Source organism: Mytilus galloprovincialis, chromosome 6, assembly GCF_965363235.1.
Source record: "Mytilus galloprovincialis chromosome 6, xbMytGall1.hap1.1, whole genome shotgun sequence".
Classification (NCBI taxonomy): domain Eukaryota; kingdom Metazoa; phylum Mollusca; class Bivalvia; order Mytilida; family Mytilidae; genus Mytilus; species Mytilus galloprovincialis.
In genome coordinates, this window is record NC_134843.1 from 7204136 (window position 1) to 7220205 (window position 16070).

Consider the following 16070-nt stretch of genomic DNA (forward strand, 5'->3'; position numbering starts at 1 on the left):
TCAAGCTTGAATATTGTGTCCATACTTGCTCCAACTGTTCAGGGTTGGATCTCTGCCTTCGTATAAAGCTGCACCCTGCAGAGCACCTTGTTCTGCTTTGTTATCATAAATCTTTCCAGATCTCTTTTTATATGTGAACATTATTTTCAAAGTAAATCTATGAACATTGCAGAATAAAAATGTAGTGTGAACAGGGTGAAAATAACAACAACAGAATCCATAATAATGTACTTATTCCCTTTATTTTTTTATACTTTAATCCCAGATATTAATATTCTTAACATAACAATTGCACTAAAAAGCATTAATAAAGGATTTCATTATATTTAACTGCACAACAATGAATGTCTGAATACCTCCACAGTCAGGCTAATTAATCTGAAAATGTTAAAGCTTAATATAAACATAATCTCAGGACCTAAGGACTAGTTAACATCACGATTACTGCCGATCTAAAAATATATGTCCAATTATCTAGTCATGAACTTTTTCCTGTATTTAAGATCTATAAATGACGTCTGAGCTCTCTTTTCTAGTTCTGCTAATTCTTTAACAGATGGAGCCAATGTTTCTATGTGACCTTTGTATGACCCACCTGTAAGACAAATAATAATAGATATTGTAATACTTCTTTAAGCCAATCATTACTTGCATATTATAAAGCTGAAAATCAGTCATCAGTAATAGCACTAGTCTAATAGGTAATTATAATGTATTCAAGCATACATTAGAAATATAGTTGTGTAATTGTATTAGAATAACCAAAAATATCTATAGAGCATGGGTCCCACATAGGGTTCTGAAAACCTTTTATTTTTGACTAAGTAGAAATTTCACTTAAAAAAAGAAGTGATACCGAAGTTGTAATCTATAATGTTTTCCCTTTCACTACAAATGTTATTAATGTACATTTAACAGAAGAGATCTCATGAAACATGGTTTAACTCTGCCAAATGTTTGCTCCTGTCCCAAGTCAGGAGCTTCTGGTCTTTGTTAGACTTGTATGTTTTTGGAGTTTAGTATGACATCCATTTTCACTGAACTAGTACACATTTTTATCTAGGGGCCAACTGAGGCCCATCTCTGGGACAGGGTGCTGGATTTTCACCCTGCATTAAATACCCATTGGTGGCCTTCAGCTGGTATCTGCTCTTTGGTTGGGTTGTTGTCTCTTTGATATATTTCCATTTTGATTCTAAATTTTATTAACAACATTACTTAAGGAATGACTGTAATATTTTTTCTGTCTATGAAGAAATAACATAAAAAATGTGATGCACACAGAATAATGCGTGTAGCGGGTTATTTTACAGTGTGCACCACATTTTTTATGTTATTTCAGATAGACTGATAAAATATTACAGTTATTTCTTATAATTTAATTCTAAATTCTATTCTAAAGTGTTATATCTATTTATTATGTAATGTTTACTCTTCTCTCCACAGGAGCTGGAGTTATAATATATTATCAACCATGTAAAACTGGAGTTATAATATATTATCAACCAACCAAGTTTTACATAAAGTGGTGTAAATCATGAAAAAACGTTGATGACTTCATGGTCACATGACAAAATTGTGTCTATGATAGAATAAACAAAACGATGTCAGCCAATCAAAAGACGCGTTACATCCAAAATTAAATTATTTTCAGGTACATTTTCAAAGTCATATTACTTTGCTGAAGTGAAACAGATCAGGAAGACTATTATAGATATAAACAGGTTTTGTGCGGATTCCTGACCCCGAAATCTTGAACCTACCTCCAACTTTCCTTCTCTGACCATATGTTACTTTACCATCAAATTCATTAATAGCCACTTTCATATCAGGTTGTACTAAATCAATGGTGATATCAAGGTGCTCCTGTATATCAGATAGTAGCTGTAACAGACAGAACAAAATGGGAAAACAGTCTACTTCATTCATGCTATAAAAAAAACATATTGATAGGAAGTATTTAGGATTAATTGAAGGAATATGGACAGACAATGGGCAAAGCAGTGTAAATCATCTTTGGAAAGGGATATTATATTATGATGTACATTGTTCACAATATTTCAAAATAAAATTATTTCAACTTAATAAAAGCTGTTTTCCTGCCAAGTACTAATAAATACCTTAGGTTCATCATACCATATACAGCATCCCCCATAATCAGTTAGATTTGTGTTATAACATCCTTTCCCTCGGGTGTTACAGTTAGAATGGTACCATACCTGCCAAAACAAGGAAGACACTTATTTAGATATACTGTAAACTCAGAAGTTACTGCAGATGTTTTATCAATGGCAAAACATGACAGCATCAGTTTTGATTTTTTTTTGTGCACATATTCAGACTTAAGTTTATTGATTGAACTATTATACATTTGTCATGTCAGAGCCTTTTACAGATTTTATGTAGTTTTGGTTTTGCTCATTGTTGACAGCTGTACAGTGACCTATAGTTTTTTTTTAAATATTTGCTTCATATGGACTCTTGAGGAAGTTTGTCTCCTAACTTGTATTTAAAGCTTCAGTGTTTATTTTCCTTCTTAAAAAATATTTTCAGAGATAAAAACAAAATTCTGCAGAAGTCAACATATGGTATACACAAATTTATGAAGATACATTAATATGTACTTTTTAGTTTTTTTTCTTTTTTTTTTTTTCTTTTAAAGTTTACAAACAAAAAGTGGTACTGATTTCATCTCTTTTATAGTGCACCCTTTTAATTATTTTCAAAGGAAAACTATTTTTCAAGAGATTATTTCTTAATACAAAATGGAAATTAAAATACAAATAATAAATTCTCTCATGTTCTCAATAAAATAAATGTTTGTCCTTGTGCACATGCTATTAATTTTCCTAACCATGTCATATGAAATTAATTGTGAAGTACATTTTAAGAAACGAAAACCTGCTAATATGACAGATAATTGTAACAAATTCTTAGTTCTAGAGCTAAAGGAGGATAGAGAAAATCTAATTAGAGTACAAGTTGTCGTGGGTGAGTAATGGCGACAATGAACTTACACAATATTGTGCAAACAAGGAAATTAAATAATTAAAAGAGAATAAATATAATTTAATTATATGATCCGCTTAGTTGTTATGTTGACAGATGAATCCTGCTTTCAGAACGAATTAGTTCAAGCAATACAAATATTACACGTTACACAGATTAGAGAAATTACCTTGGAACTAAAGAAAGCTTTCTCATCTAATTCAGAATATTTGTTCTCAAAATAAAGCTCAAATCAAATGGAAATAAGGAAATAGAAAGATTTTGAAAACCAACTACTTAAGCTATATTGTAAGAGAGTAAGGTGGTACCTAACACTACAGGGAGATAACTCTGTAAAATCAGCTAAACATTTTAATTACATTGGGTTGTTAAGGGAATATTAAGCTTCTCAGTGAACAAAATAAGTGTTTGTTAAACTGCTATATAACTTGTGTAATTTTTCTGATAAAAACGGTTGGTTCAAATTTGTTCAAATTTTTATATTTTTGTCAAAGGGTCAAAGTAAATACTTTGTCAAAATTTTTAAAAAATTTAACGAGCCAAATTAATTTTAATTAAAGTGTTGAGTACCACCTTAATTCCATATTAAGCAAATAAGAAATGCAAACAACAACATTGGAAAAACCTGGTTGCATAGTTGCTTCATTTAAACTATGGATAGATGTCTGATTGGCAATAAAATCACATCTCCTTATTCTTATATTGTGTAATACTTTCCTCAATTATCATTCCAGTTTTATTATCCAAGGTAACAGATTAGTATATAACTTGTTTTACTTTATTGGAACAGTTAATAAAGTCAATATATAAGTGAATGTCTTCCATGTATAGTAAAAAAGTGCTATGACTGACTTTAAATTACAGAACTTAGTATTGAAATTTGCAAAATATATCTTCGTCTCGTGGGTTTAAGTTCTATTAAGATGGATCATATTTTTAAAACATTGTAAAGGATCAAAAGATATGTATTCTGTACTGACAAGAAATAATGTTATCATTACTGGACAGCTTAAGTGGGTTAAAATTTCAGGTGAACAGAATCTGAACTGGAAAAAGATTTTCAGACTGCCTTTTGCTGTTACTAAAAATAGTAAATTCAAGTGGTTGCAATATAGGATTAACCATTGCATTATTGCCACAAATCAGTATTTAGTTTAAATAAAAGTGACCAATGATCCTTTATGTACATTTTGTAAATCAGATAATGAGTCTATAGAACACCTATTTTGAAATTCCAATACTGTACAAAATTTTCTACAGGATATTGATAACTGGTTCCTTTCCGGTGGAATAAGTCTCCCAATGAATAAATTAAACTTTCTTTTTGGAGACTTATCCAAGATATTCCCCAACAACCCATATAAAATCTTTTTTTCTTTATATTAAACAATATGTGTATAATTCTAGATGCTTTAAAAAGAATCTCTCATTGCAAGCAATTATAATAAAGCTGAAAGATATGTATAAATTAGAGAGTATGATAGCTGTAAAAAATAAAAAGATAACTGAATTTTTTGACAATGTATGGAATGTTTTTGAAAAACTTTTATTGAATACCAGCTAATGTCTTTTTTTTTTGTTACAATTACTTATGACTCTTTAATTGTAATTTATTTTAAAGAAAATATTATTGTCATGTTATGTACTTGATCTGTGTTGATGGCTGTTACGAAAGAAATATGTCTCATTAATTTTGAAAATATTTTTTTTCCAACATAATTATGTGATATTTAAAATATAGATAGGGATGTAACTGGATAATTGTTTTGTGTTTTGTTTTCCTTCTTTATTTCTTTTTTATTTATTTATCTTTTCAATAGAAAATGTAAAATATTTCAAATTAAGATTTATTTATAAAAATGACATTGTATTTATCTTATATGTATTATATTGTATGTATGTCATTTTTAAAAATGTTGTAATTGTTGGAACTAAAAAAATCAAAAGTTAAAAAAAAAAAGAATGCAATGTGACCTCACAATTTCCATTGAAAAAGTATGCATATAACGAATTCATATGAAGTAAGAAAACATATGATCTGACCATACTTATCTTTTGTGTCCAGAAAAATAAAGGGGCACTCTAGCTACGACATATATGAAAAACCTACCTAATCATTTGATTGACTGATTCTATCCACAAATAAACATTATAATACAGGTAACTTTATACGACCGCAGAGTTCGAACCCTGAACATTGGGGCAAGTATGGACACAACATTCAAGCTTGATACAGCTCTGAATTTGGATTGTGGTTAAATAATTGACACAACACAGGTTTCTGACATATAATTAATGTGGTCTAAGAACTTAAACTTAAAAAAACTTTAAATTTTAAATTGGACATTACCTATTATGGTCCAATATCCAAAATCTAAATACATGGTTAATTTCAGCATATCAAGGAACCCCAAGAATTCAATTTTTGATGAAATCAAATAAAGTTCAATTTTGGACCCTTTAGACCTCCATGTGGACCAATCTGATAACTGGGCTCAAACATCAAAATTCTAAATACATGGTTAGATTAAGCATATATCAAAGAACCCCATATATACAATTTTTGTTGAAATCAAACAAAGTTTAATTTTGGACCGCAATTTGGACCAACTTGAAAACTGGGCCTATAATCAGAAATATAAGTAAAGGTTTAGATTCAGCATATCAAAGAACCCAAAGGATTCAATTTGTTGATATCAAACAAAGTTTAATTTTGGACCACAATTTGGACCAACTTGAAAACTGGGCCCATAATAAAAATTATAAGTACATGGTTAGATTCAGCATATCAAAGAACCCCAAGGATTTAAGTTTTGTTAAAATCAAACAAAGTTTAATTTTGGACCACAAATTGGACCAACTTGAAAACTGGGCCCATAATAAAAAATCTAAGTACATGTTTAGATTCAGCATATCAAAAAACCTCAAGAATTCAATTCAAAGTTTAATTTTGGACCCGCATTTGGACCAACTTGAAAACTGGGCCAATAATAAACCAGATGCTCCACAGGGCGCAGCTTTATACGACCGCAGAGGTTGAACCCTGAACGGTTGGGGCAAATATGGACACAACATTCAAGCTGGATTCAGCTCTAAATTTGGATTGTGATTAAATAGTTGACACTGCATAGGTTTCTGACACAGAATGAATGTGGTCTAGTGAACTTAAAATATTTGTTTTGCCTTTGAGCAATTCACTATGCTGTTGAATATCAATCCTCTCAAAAAAATGTTTGAAGAAATTTTCTTTTTATTAATGAAATCTGAAATGAGAAAAATTACCCCCCCCCCTATTTTTATTTCCCTTCCCCATTTCCCTTTTCCCAAAACTGATCTCAATTCAAATTTCTAATGGAGTTTGCAACAATAACTACTCATTTAAATACATCATAAAATATTAAAATGTAAAATAAAGTGCTTGTTATCACTGAATGGTAAAGATTGTTTTAATTTATCAGTTGGTAGTAAAAGTGAATATACATTGTATATTGTATAAAACAATGATTTAAGTTGATTCAACTACTATTCTGGACAAAGAAAGATAACTCCAATTGAAAATTTCTTGCTATTACACTATATTGTGCAATTAGATATTTCTTGCTATTGCGCAATACTGTGCAATTGAAAATATTTGCTATTGCACAATAGTGTGCAATTGAAGATTTCTTGCTATTGCGCAATACTGTGCAATTGAAAATTTCTTGCTATTGCACAATACTGTGCAATTGAAGATTTCTTGCTATTGCTGAATACTGTGCAATTGAAAATTTCTTGCTATTGCACAATACTTAATATAATAATTTTGGATCCTGATTTGAACCAACTTGAAAACTTGGCCCATAATTAAAAATCTAAGTATATGTTTAGATTCAACATATCAAAGAAGCCCAAGAATTCAATTTTTGTTAAAATCAAACTTAGTTTAATTTTGGACCCTTTGGACTTTAATGTAGACCAATTTGAAAACGGGACCAAAAATTAAGAATCTACATACACAGTTAGATTTGGCATATCAAAGAACCCCAATTATTCAAATTTTGATGAAATCAAACGAAGTTTAATTTTGGACCACAATTTGGACCAACTTGAAAACTGGGCCAATAATCAAAAGCTAAGTACATTTTTAGATTCAGCATATCAAAGAACCCCAAGGATTCAATTTTTGTTAAAATCAAACTTAAGTTTAATTTTGGACCCTTTGGACCTTAATGTAGACCAATTTGAAAACGGGACCAAAAATTAAGAATCTACATACACAGTTAGATTCGGCATATCAAAGAACCTCAATTATTCAATTTTTGATGAAATCAAACAAAGTTCAATTTTGGACCCTTTGGGCCCCTTATTCCTAAACTATTGGGACCAAAACTCCCAAAATCAAACCCAACCTTCCTTTTATGGTCATAAACCATGTGTTTAAATTTCATAGATTTCTATTTACTTATACTAAAGTTATGGTGCGAAAACCAAGAATAATGCTTATTTGGGCCCCTTTTTGGCCCCTTATTCCTAAACTGTCGAGACCTCAACTCCCAAAATCAATCCCAACCTTCCTTTTGTGGTCATAAACCTTGTGTTTAAATTTCATTGATTTCTATTTACTTATACTAAAGTTATTGTGCAAAAACCAAGAATAATGCTTATTTGGGCCCTTTTTGGCCCCTAATTCCTAAAATGTTGGGACCAAAACTCCCAAAATCAATCCCAACCTTCCTTTTGTGGTCATAAACCTTGTGTTAAAATTTTATAGATTTCTGTTCACTTTTACTAAAGTTAGAGTGCGAAAACTAAAAGTATTCGGACGACGACGACGCAGACGACGACGCCAACATGATACCAATATACGACCAAAAAATTTTCAATTTTTGCGGTCGTATAAAAATCTAAGTACATGTTTAGATTCAGCATATCAAAGAAGCCCAAGAATTCAATTTTTGTTAAAATCAAACTTAGTTTAATTTTGGACCCTTTGGACCTTAATGTAGACCAATTTGAAAATGGGACCAAAAATTAAGAATCTACATACACAGTTAGATTCGGCATATCAAAGAACCCCAATTATTCAATTTTTGATGAATTCAAACAAAGTTTAATTTTGGACCCTTTGGGCCCCTTATTCCTAAACTGTTGGGACCAAAACTCCCAAAATCAATCCTAACTTTCCTTTTATGGTCATAAACCTTGTGTTTAAATTTCATAGATTTCTATTTACTTATACTTAAGTTATTTTGCGAAAACCAAGAAAAATGCTTATTTGGGCCCTAATTTCTAAACTGTTGGGACCTCAACTCCCAACATCAATCCAAACCTTCCTTTTGTGTTCATAAACCTTGTGTTTAAATTTCATTGATTTCTATTTACTTATACTATAAGTTATTGTGCGAAAACCAAGAATAATGCTTATTTGGGCCCTTTTTTGGCCCCTAATTTCTGTTGGGACCAAAACTCCCAAAATCAATCCCAACCTTCCTTTAGTGGTCATAAACCTTGTGTCAAAATTTACTAGATTTCTATTTACTTAAACTAAAGTTATAGTGTGAAAAAACAAGAAAATGCTTATTTGGGCCCTTTTTGGCATCTAATTCCCAAACTGTTGGGACCAAAACTTCCAAAATCAATTCCAACCTTTCTTTTATGGTCATAAACCTTGTGTTTAAATTTCATAGATTTCTATTCATTTATACTTAAGTTATAGTGCGAAAACCAAAAGTCTTTGGACGACGACGACGGACGACTACGACGTCAATGTGATACCAATATACGACCAAAAAATTTTCAATTCTTGCGGTCGTATAAAAACGATGATAAACATTTATTTTTTATCTGTAATATGAAATTAAAAAGACCTAGAATAATTCAACAGCACGTGCTTGCTTAATACATTTATATATTTAGTTTACATCGCTTATATGGTCATCGGATGACTTAATAGAGGTCAACTTGGTAAATAATTAGATGGCGTCTAGACTCAAATACACAACAAACAAAGCTACGTAATTTCATGCCTGTGCCTTGTTTATTGTTCTATTTATACTTTATATAGTTTGGATAAATGTTTTACATTGTTATAAATCAAATATGAGAATTTGATAAGAATCGGTGAACATGAATTTGACAGGTAGTGCACTTTTAAGATTGCTGCAGACAACTTATTCAAAGAATGGTTCCCAAAGGAAATTATTTTTAGTTTTCATAAAACAGATAATAATTCCATCTGTGGTATTCTACTTAATATAGAAAACAGCAAAGCTATTTAAAGAAAGTCAATGTAAAAGTAATATGACAGAAGCAATATGTATGTAAGACAAATACCCTTTGTTAATTAGCAAATGAAAATAATAAAGAGTGTAAATATTATTCAAACAAACCTTTTCTTTGACAGTTCCAACAAGAGATATTGCCAATCCCATTCTGAAAAGAAAAAAAACCCAAGCATTTGCAATATTTCAATATCAAACTATTTTAAGTCTCTGTAAAAAGGATTCAAACAGCACTACGAAACTAAAAGATTGAGCTGTTTTCATGTTATCTTAAAATACAACTTTCGAGTTTGTTGCCTTTCTGTCATAAACTTTGGTTTTAGTGAATATCATTCAGGCGTTTAGGGGCATCGTCTCTTCCTTTCCATGTTGAGCGAGTGGTTGAAAAAATATGATGCTATATTGCACAAATAATCTTTGGCAGATCTAATTATCATAATTGATAATCAGCACTACTGTCCTTTGGAAATTGTGATTTTAAGTACTTACAAAACAAACATCATTTCTAGTTTATACTGCATTAAGACAATCATGAAGAAGCTTGGTGAATTTTAATATTGCAGGGATACAGGTGATCCCCTCTATCTGGGAAATGACTTTATAAAGGCATACATAAGTTTTCAGTGAAAGACAAGTTTTCAGTGAAAGACATAAATTGAAAGGGTGTACTTCATTGTCTAATTGACCTTTTCCAGTCAGAATTAAACGCAGTACAGTTTCTTACATTAGTAAAAGGATCATATAGTAAATTAGGAACAATTTAACCCACATATCATTAAAATCAAAAGGTTTTTGTCCTTTGACAGTACCAATTGGTGAATTGTTTGACATTATTACAATTTAAATTCACTCTACAAACTGGTCACCAGACAGACAATCACTGGAATTAGATGGTAAGGTTAATTGTTATTAAATTGTTCTTGCTTCATATTAACAACCTTTCATTGAAGCAATGAGCTGAAATTCTTTACAGTTGATCAATTTGTAGAGGTGAATTCAAACTATAATTTGGTAAGTAACATTTAACGGTAATGGTAATGGGACAGGACATAGCCTGTTGCACAGATAACATCCTAAACATAAATGAGAACTGTGTCCATTAAACATAGATGATGCCCACATTTTCATATATATTGTTATAAAGGGACATCAGTTTCATAACATTTGGTTGAGGCAAACTTAAGTTAGAGAAAGAAAACGAAAAAAATATCCATTTGTAAAGGGTCGTAACTCTAGAACGGTAAAAGTGAAGCAAAATTTCAAACTAGATCTGTGTTTTTAGAAAGTAAGCACTGTGTAGAAGTTCCAAAACATTTGGTTAACACTAACTAAAGTTAGAGAACAGAAACCCACTTTGGAATGCTCAGATGTTAAGACAGACAAGGATAAAAACTCAATGCCCCCTCTACTATGACAGGGGCATACAAACTGTTGCATGTTGAATTTCTCAATTTCATCATCTTGAATAGACAAACAAATATTACCATTTTGTTTCTGTAAAATTAAAAGTTAAATTAAAATAAAATGAAGTATTTGACCCAAAATAGCACTGGAATATGTAGTTTTACAAAAATGTAACCTTTGTTAGACTATATATAGAATTAATAATATCTTTTTAAGTATAAAAGTCTGATAAAAATGGTAAGAAATCGAATGCAAATTTTTGTCCATTGACAAGACAATATCCTATATAACGTCATACATCCTTGTTAGGTGAGTATATTGATAAAAGACAGACTTTTATGAAGTTTGTAAAATGACTATGATTTGATGAAAATATCTATGGTCCTATAACTTAATACAGGAAGTCTGCAGACCATTTTTTATATAGCTTTTGTCAATACTTCTGAGTCTTTATGAAATTGTACAGATTAACAGCCATTCACTTCCTAGGATGTCGGAATGATTTAAACCGTCTGTTTTCTACTTAACCTTAGTCTCATTGTTTTCATTCATGCCAAATCTACTGATTTTTAGTTGCACCTAATACCTTCCTATTGGAAAAAGATCTACTGATTTTGAAAGTGTAGTCTCCATTACCATAATATTTCAGTTTGTTTGACAACACTAATTGTGGTTTGAATCATTGAATGCCTGATATGGAAATAACAAGAGCCCACACGCTGAAATGTCTGGCCTGCTTTACTGATCATTGATTTAATGTTGATAGTCCTAAATATAAGGCTTTACTACAAGCATCACATAAACTTAACATGATCCAAGAAAATGAGGTCAATGTCAGATAAACCAAACCAAATTGCATGTACATTTTACAATCATTCTATAGACAAAATATTGTTGACCAATTGTTTATAGTTTCTAGGATACAAACGTAACCATAAAAATTTAACATTGACTGATGAACCATGAAAAAGAAGGTCAAGGTCAGATGATACTTGTCAGACAGACATTCACACCTTACATTCATTCCATACACCAAATATAGTTGACCTATTATTTATAGTTGAAGATAAACCGATCAAAACACAAAATCTTAACACTGAGCAATAAACCTTGAAAACAGTGGCGGATCCAGGGGGGGGGGGGTTCCGGGGGTGCGCACCCCCCCTTTATTTTTGCCGATCAATGCATTTGTATCGGGACATATGTTTTGCACCCCCCCTTTGCCCTGGGTTAGCACCCCTTAGCACCCCCCCTTTCGAAAATTCCTGCATCCGCCCCTGGAAAATAAGGTCAAGGTCAAATAATTACATTAGATGTATGTTTCATTATAATACATTATTCTGATTGGGTAACTGCACATCACATGTTATGCCTTAAGCAATTGCATTACACAATAAAACTTATCACTCATGACAGGCCCGTAGCCAGGAATTTCCAAGGGGTGGTTATTTGGACTCACAAACTCGACTTTAACAGTCACAACTCGAACAGAACGTTGACTTTAACAGTGCTTATTTGTTTTCAAGGGGGGGTTCGTCCAAACCCCCCTGGCTACGGGTATGCATGATGACACGAGGTCCCATAATAAAATGCACAGGGAAATTAAATAAAAACTTGATGTAAATCGTGTTTTCATGATCCTAGCTAAAAAATGTAATTATAAGAATTGAATGCTTCTTTTTGTAAATTCATAAAGTTGTAAAAGCGTTGACCGTGCACACATTTTTAGAATGAAGCGCTTTCATGCTCGCGCTTTATACAATATGTACTTTGGTCAACACTTTTACACCCCAATAAAGTTATAAATAGAAGCATTCAACTCTTAAATAAAACTTGCAAGACTGACATGTACATCCTAAAATATTTCCATACAAAATATAATTGACCTATTGCACATAGTATTAGAAAAAAGTCCACAGCGCAAAAACTTAACATTCAGCACTGAACCATGAAAATGAGATGAAGGTCAGATGACACCTGCCAATTACATATTTTGTCCCAGGTTAAAGTTTTCTTTTTGACATTGTTTTATATATTGTATTCATATTGTGTCATAGATTAATTTTTTTGTTCAGTGTATGTTTACTTGTTTTGATCAAGTACGAAACTTATATTGATATTTTATAGTGTGTCTTTATATATTGTAATGTAACATTCAGGTTAGGGTGAAGGTTAGCACCTGTTAAAACCTTAAAATCTGCTGCATTTGTTTGCACCTGTCCTAAATCAGGAACCTGTTGTTCTGTGATTGTCTTTTGATGTTTCTTGTTTCTCGTTTTTTTCTATAGACTAGACTGTTGGTTTTCATGTTAGAACAGCTTTACACTAGTCATTTTGGGGTCCTTTATAGCTTATAATTCGGTGTGAGCCAAGGCTCAGTGTGAAGGCCGTACTTTTTGAATTCAATGTATGCTCTATTCTTCAAATAATCTTAATCAAAGCCATACTTTCATCTATAGTGGTTTACTTTTTACATATTGTGACTTGGATAGAGAGTTGTCTTATTGGCACGCCACATCTTCAATTTTCTATTAAGCTGCTAATTGGAACCACAAACCTTTCAGTCGACAAAAGGGATGTAGGCATACATAGGTCCTTGGATCTCAGCCTTGACTAAAACAGAATTAATGATGATTTACCAAATTAATTACCTTTCTGCTCTACCTACACGACCAATTCTATGGATGTAATTCTGTTTTTCATCCGGCAGTGTCACATTAATTACTGAAAATATACATAACTAACTATAAACAAAGTCAAAGTATTTGTTTTATACTATTCATTATTATTAATTTATCTATTTTGTTTTTGCATGTCCTTAGTTAACACAGTCACCTTGGTCTGATTAAAAAGACAGGTTTTTAAGTTTAGCTTTTCAGCAATTTCTTAATATGGTAGAAACAAAAATTGCTTATGGTAAATTATTGTATCGTACAGAGACCTACAGTTGTATTTTGGTCTCTCATCAATAGTTTGCAATCATACAACCTCTCCTTACTTTTATAAAGCAAGATGTGTCACTTCAATATCAATATATATTTCAATACTTTAAAATAGTTGAAATTGTTCTAGATAAAGTTTAAATGTTAAGTGCCCAGTGTCAAGAAATTGCTTAAAACTAAAGTAGTTTTGGGTGTAATTAATTTCATACAATTTAACATTTTTTTCTTTCTTACAAACAACTTTTACACTTTAAATATGATATTATACAACGTAAAGTGAAAACTTATAAGTAAAACCTATATGTTTCAATCCACTTGATATACTGATATGCATAGACATATCATACAAGTAGTTTGTGGATCAAACATAATTTGACTACAGCCTTGAAAAAAAGCTTCTTAATCGCATTGTACATAAATCAGGCAGTTAGTTTTTCTCGTTTGAATTGTTTTACATATGTCAATTTTGAGGACTTTTATAGCTTTCTATGCAGTAAGGGGTTTGTTCATTGTTGAAGGTCTTTCAGAGCCTATAGTTGTTAACTGTCATTTGGTCTCTGATGGGGAGTTGTCTCATTTGGCAATCATACCATCTTACTTTTATATATGTACCATGGTTTGAGCTCAACAAACATTGAAAGAAAAGTCTGTGTACCAAGTTGTAATAGTTGTCAAGGAAAAAAGATATGTATTCACATCCATGGCAACATGCCTTAATACTTTAAATTTACTCTACAGTTTAGCAGCATGTAAATTTGTTGAGAATATTTCCTGAATAACAATTATAATGAGTACAAACCATAAGGAAGCTTTGAAATATCCAGTCCACGGGCTGCTACGTCTGTACAGATCAAAAAACGAACTTTCTTTTGCTGAAAGTAGAAAAAAATATTGTATAGTAACTAAATGTGGTACAAATGCCAATGACACAATCCCTGTAGCAGTCAAGACACTTGATTCTGTTTAAGCCCTTTGGCTTTTATGTTCTCGAATGAGTTAAATCTTAATTGACTTGGATTGTCAGTTTTCTTACCTAAGATCAGTGGTTCTCCCTGGGCACTATAGCTTCCACACACAAAAAAACATACCACCATGAAATAGCACTATGATGTTGAAAGTGATGTTACATAACAATCAATCAATCAATTAATCAATCAATTGAATGTTTTCCTTTTGCTTTGCTTTTGCTTTTCCAAAGATTGCCAAATGAGAAGATATACAAGTATTTTAAGATTTGGACAACTTTGAATAATATCATAATTGATGAAGGTGTCAGAATTATACTATAGACTAAGTTGAACTATTTTCAAGGTATTAACATAGAATCTGCTCCACATGAAAGCACCTAAATTTAGACTAAACACAGCAAAGTATCAAATGACTGCAATAAAGTCAAAAGATTAAACAAGTCTTACATTCAAAGGAATAACATGACTTCTATCTGCCAACAATTAAATGTAAATAGACTTATAATAATTAAAACATTACAAGTTAGTTACACCTAACTGGAATAATCTTGTTACTTTTAAATGCATTTCCCCCAACGGGTGTTATAATCTGCTGTAGGACAATCAATAGTAAAATAAAAGCAACTTTTGAATCAGTAACACCTTCATCCAGTGTAATATTACAGTAACTTGCAGGGTTTGACATTTTTGATAATTCCCTTAATAATCAACCCACAACATTTATTGTCCATAAATCATTCAAGATTTAACGAAATTAAACGTTAATTCCAACTCTGATAATGACTAGACATGAAAAAACCATTTCCACGTCTTTTTTAGGTCTTGATAAAATATTTAGCCGCAAGAAAAAAGAGATATCAAAGCTTTAAAGATATTTTTAAACATTCAAAATGAAAAATGTGGTTTTAAATCTGGGAGAGTTAATAATGTATTTACAACTGATTAATTTGGACACCAGTTTTATTTTTTAGATTCAACTGAATTAACAAATCAGAGAAAAGATCACAGGAAATATAAAAATTCCCATAATTCACTTGATAATAAAGTCTGTTTAGAATCTTCCAAAATATCAGCAAGAAAATAAATCTAAGTACTGTACATAAAAAAATGGCAATGATGTCAAGTCTTTGTGAAGATCATAATAGGTAAACAAATACAAACTTTTAATTACTATTACAATTTTTGTTTCCAAAAATAAATAAAAATGTTTTTACATGACTATAATGACTGGTTTATACTTTTAAATTCAAACTTTTAAATAGTTTCACAAATCATGTTGGACTTAATAAGTACTGATAAAGAAAAAACTAGCCAAAGCCGTTTATTCTATCCTACAATCAGCAATTTTACTAAGTAAATAAATTAAGTGACATTTGTATACTATGCAAATATCCTCTTCTAGTATTCTGATTCTATTTTGAGCAACCAGTTATTTACATCACTTATAGAAATTAATCTGATTAATATGCAGGTCGTGTGTCAAAGTT

General features: G+C 31.1%; 1 protein-coding gene across 1 annotated transcript in view; it reads right to left on the reverse strand.

The window, feature by feature from the left end:
* Nucleotides 1-223: 223 nt before the first annotated feature.
* Nucleotides 224-16070, reverse strand: part of LOC143078825 (ATP-dependent RNA helicase DDX1-like) — a 231487-nt gene continuing 215640 nt past the window's right edge. Inside the window, exons 23-28 of the mRNA XM_076253811.1 lie at nt 14415-14487; nt 13325-13397; nt 9378-9420; nt 2121-2219; nt 1764-1884; nt 224-595 (exon numbers count right to left, since the gene is read on the reverse strand). Of these exons, the coding sequence (XP_076109926.1) occupies nt 471-595; nt 1764-1884; nt 2121-2219; nt 9378-9420; nt 13325-13397; nt 14415-14487 (534 nt within the window). The 3' untranslated portion in view covers nt 224-470. The remainder of the gene's footprint in view (nt 596-1763; nt 1885-2120; nt 2220-9377; nt 9421-13324; nt 13398-14414; nt 14488-16070) is intronic.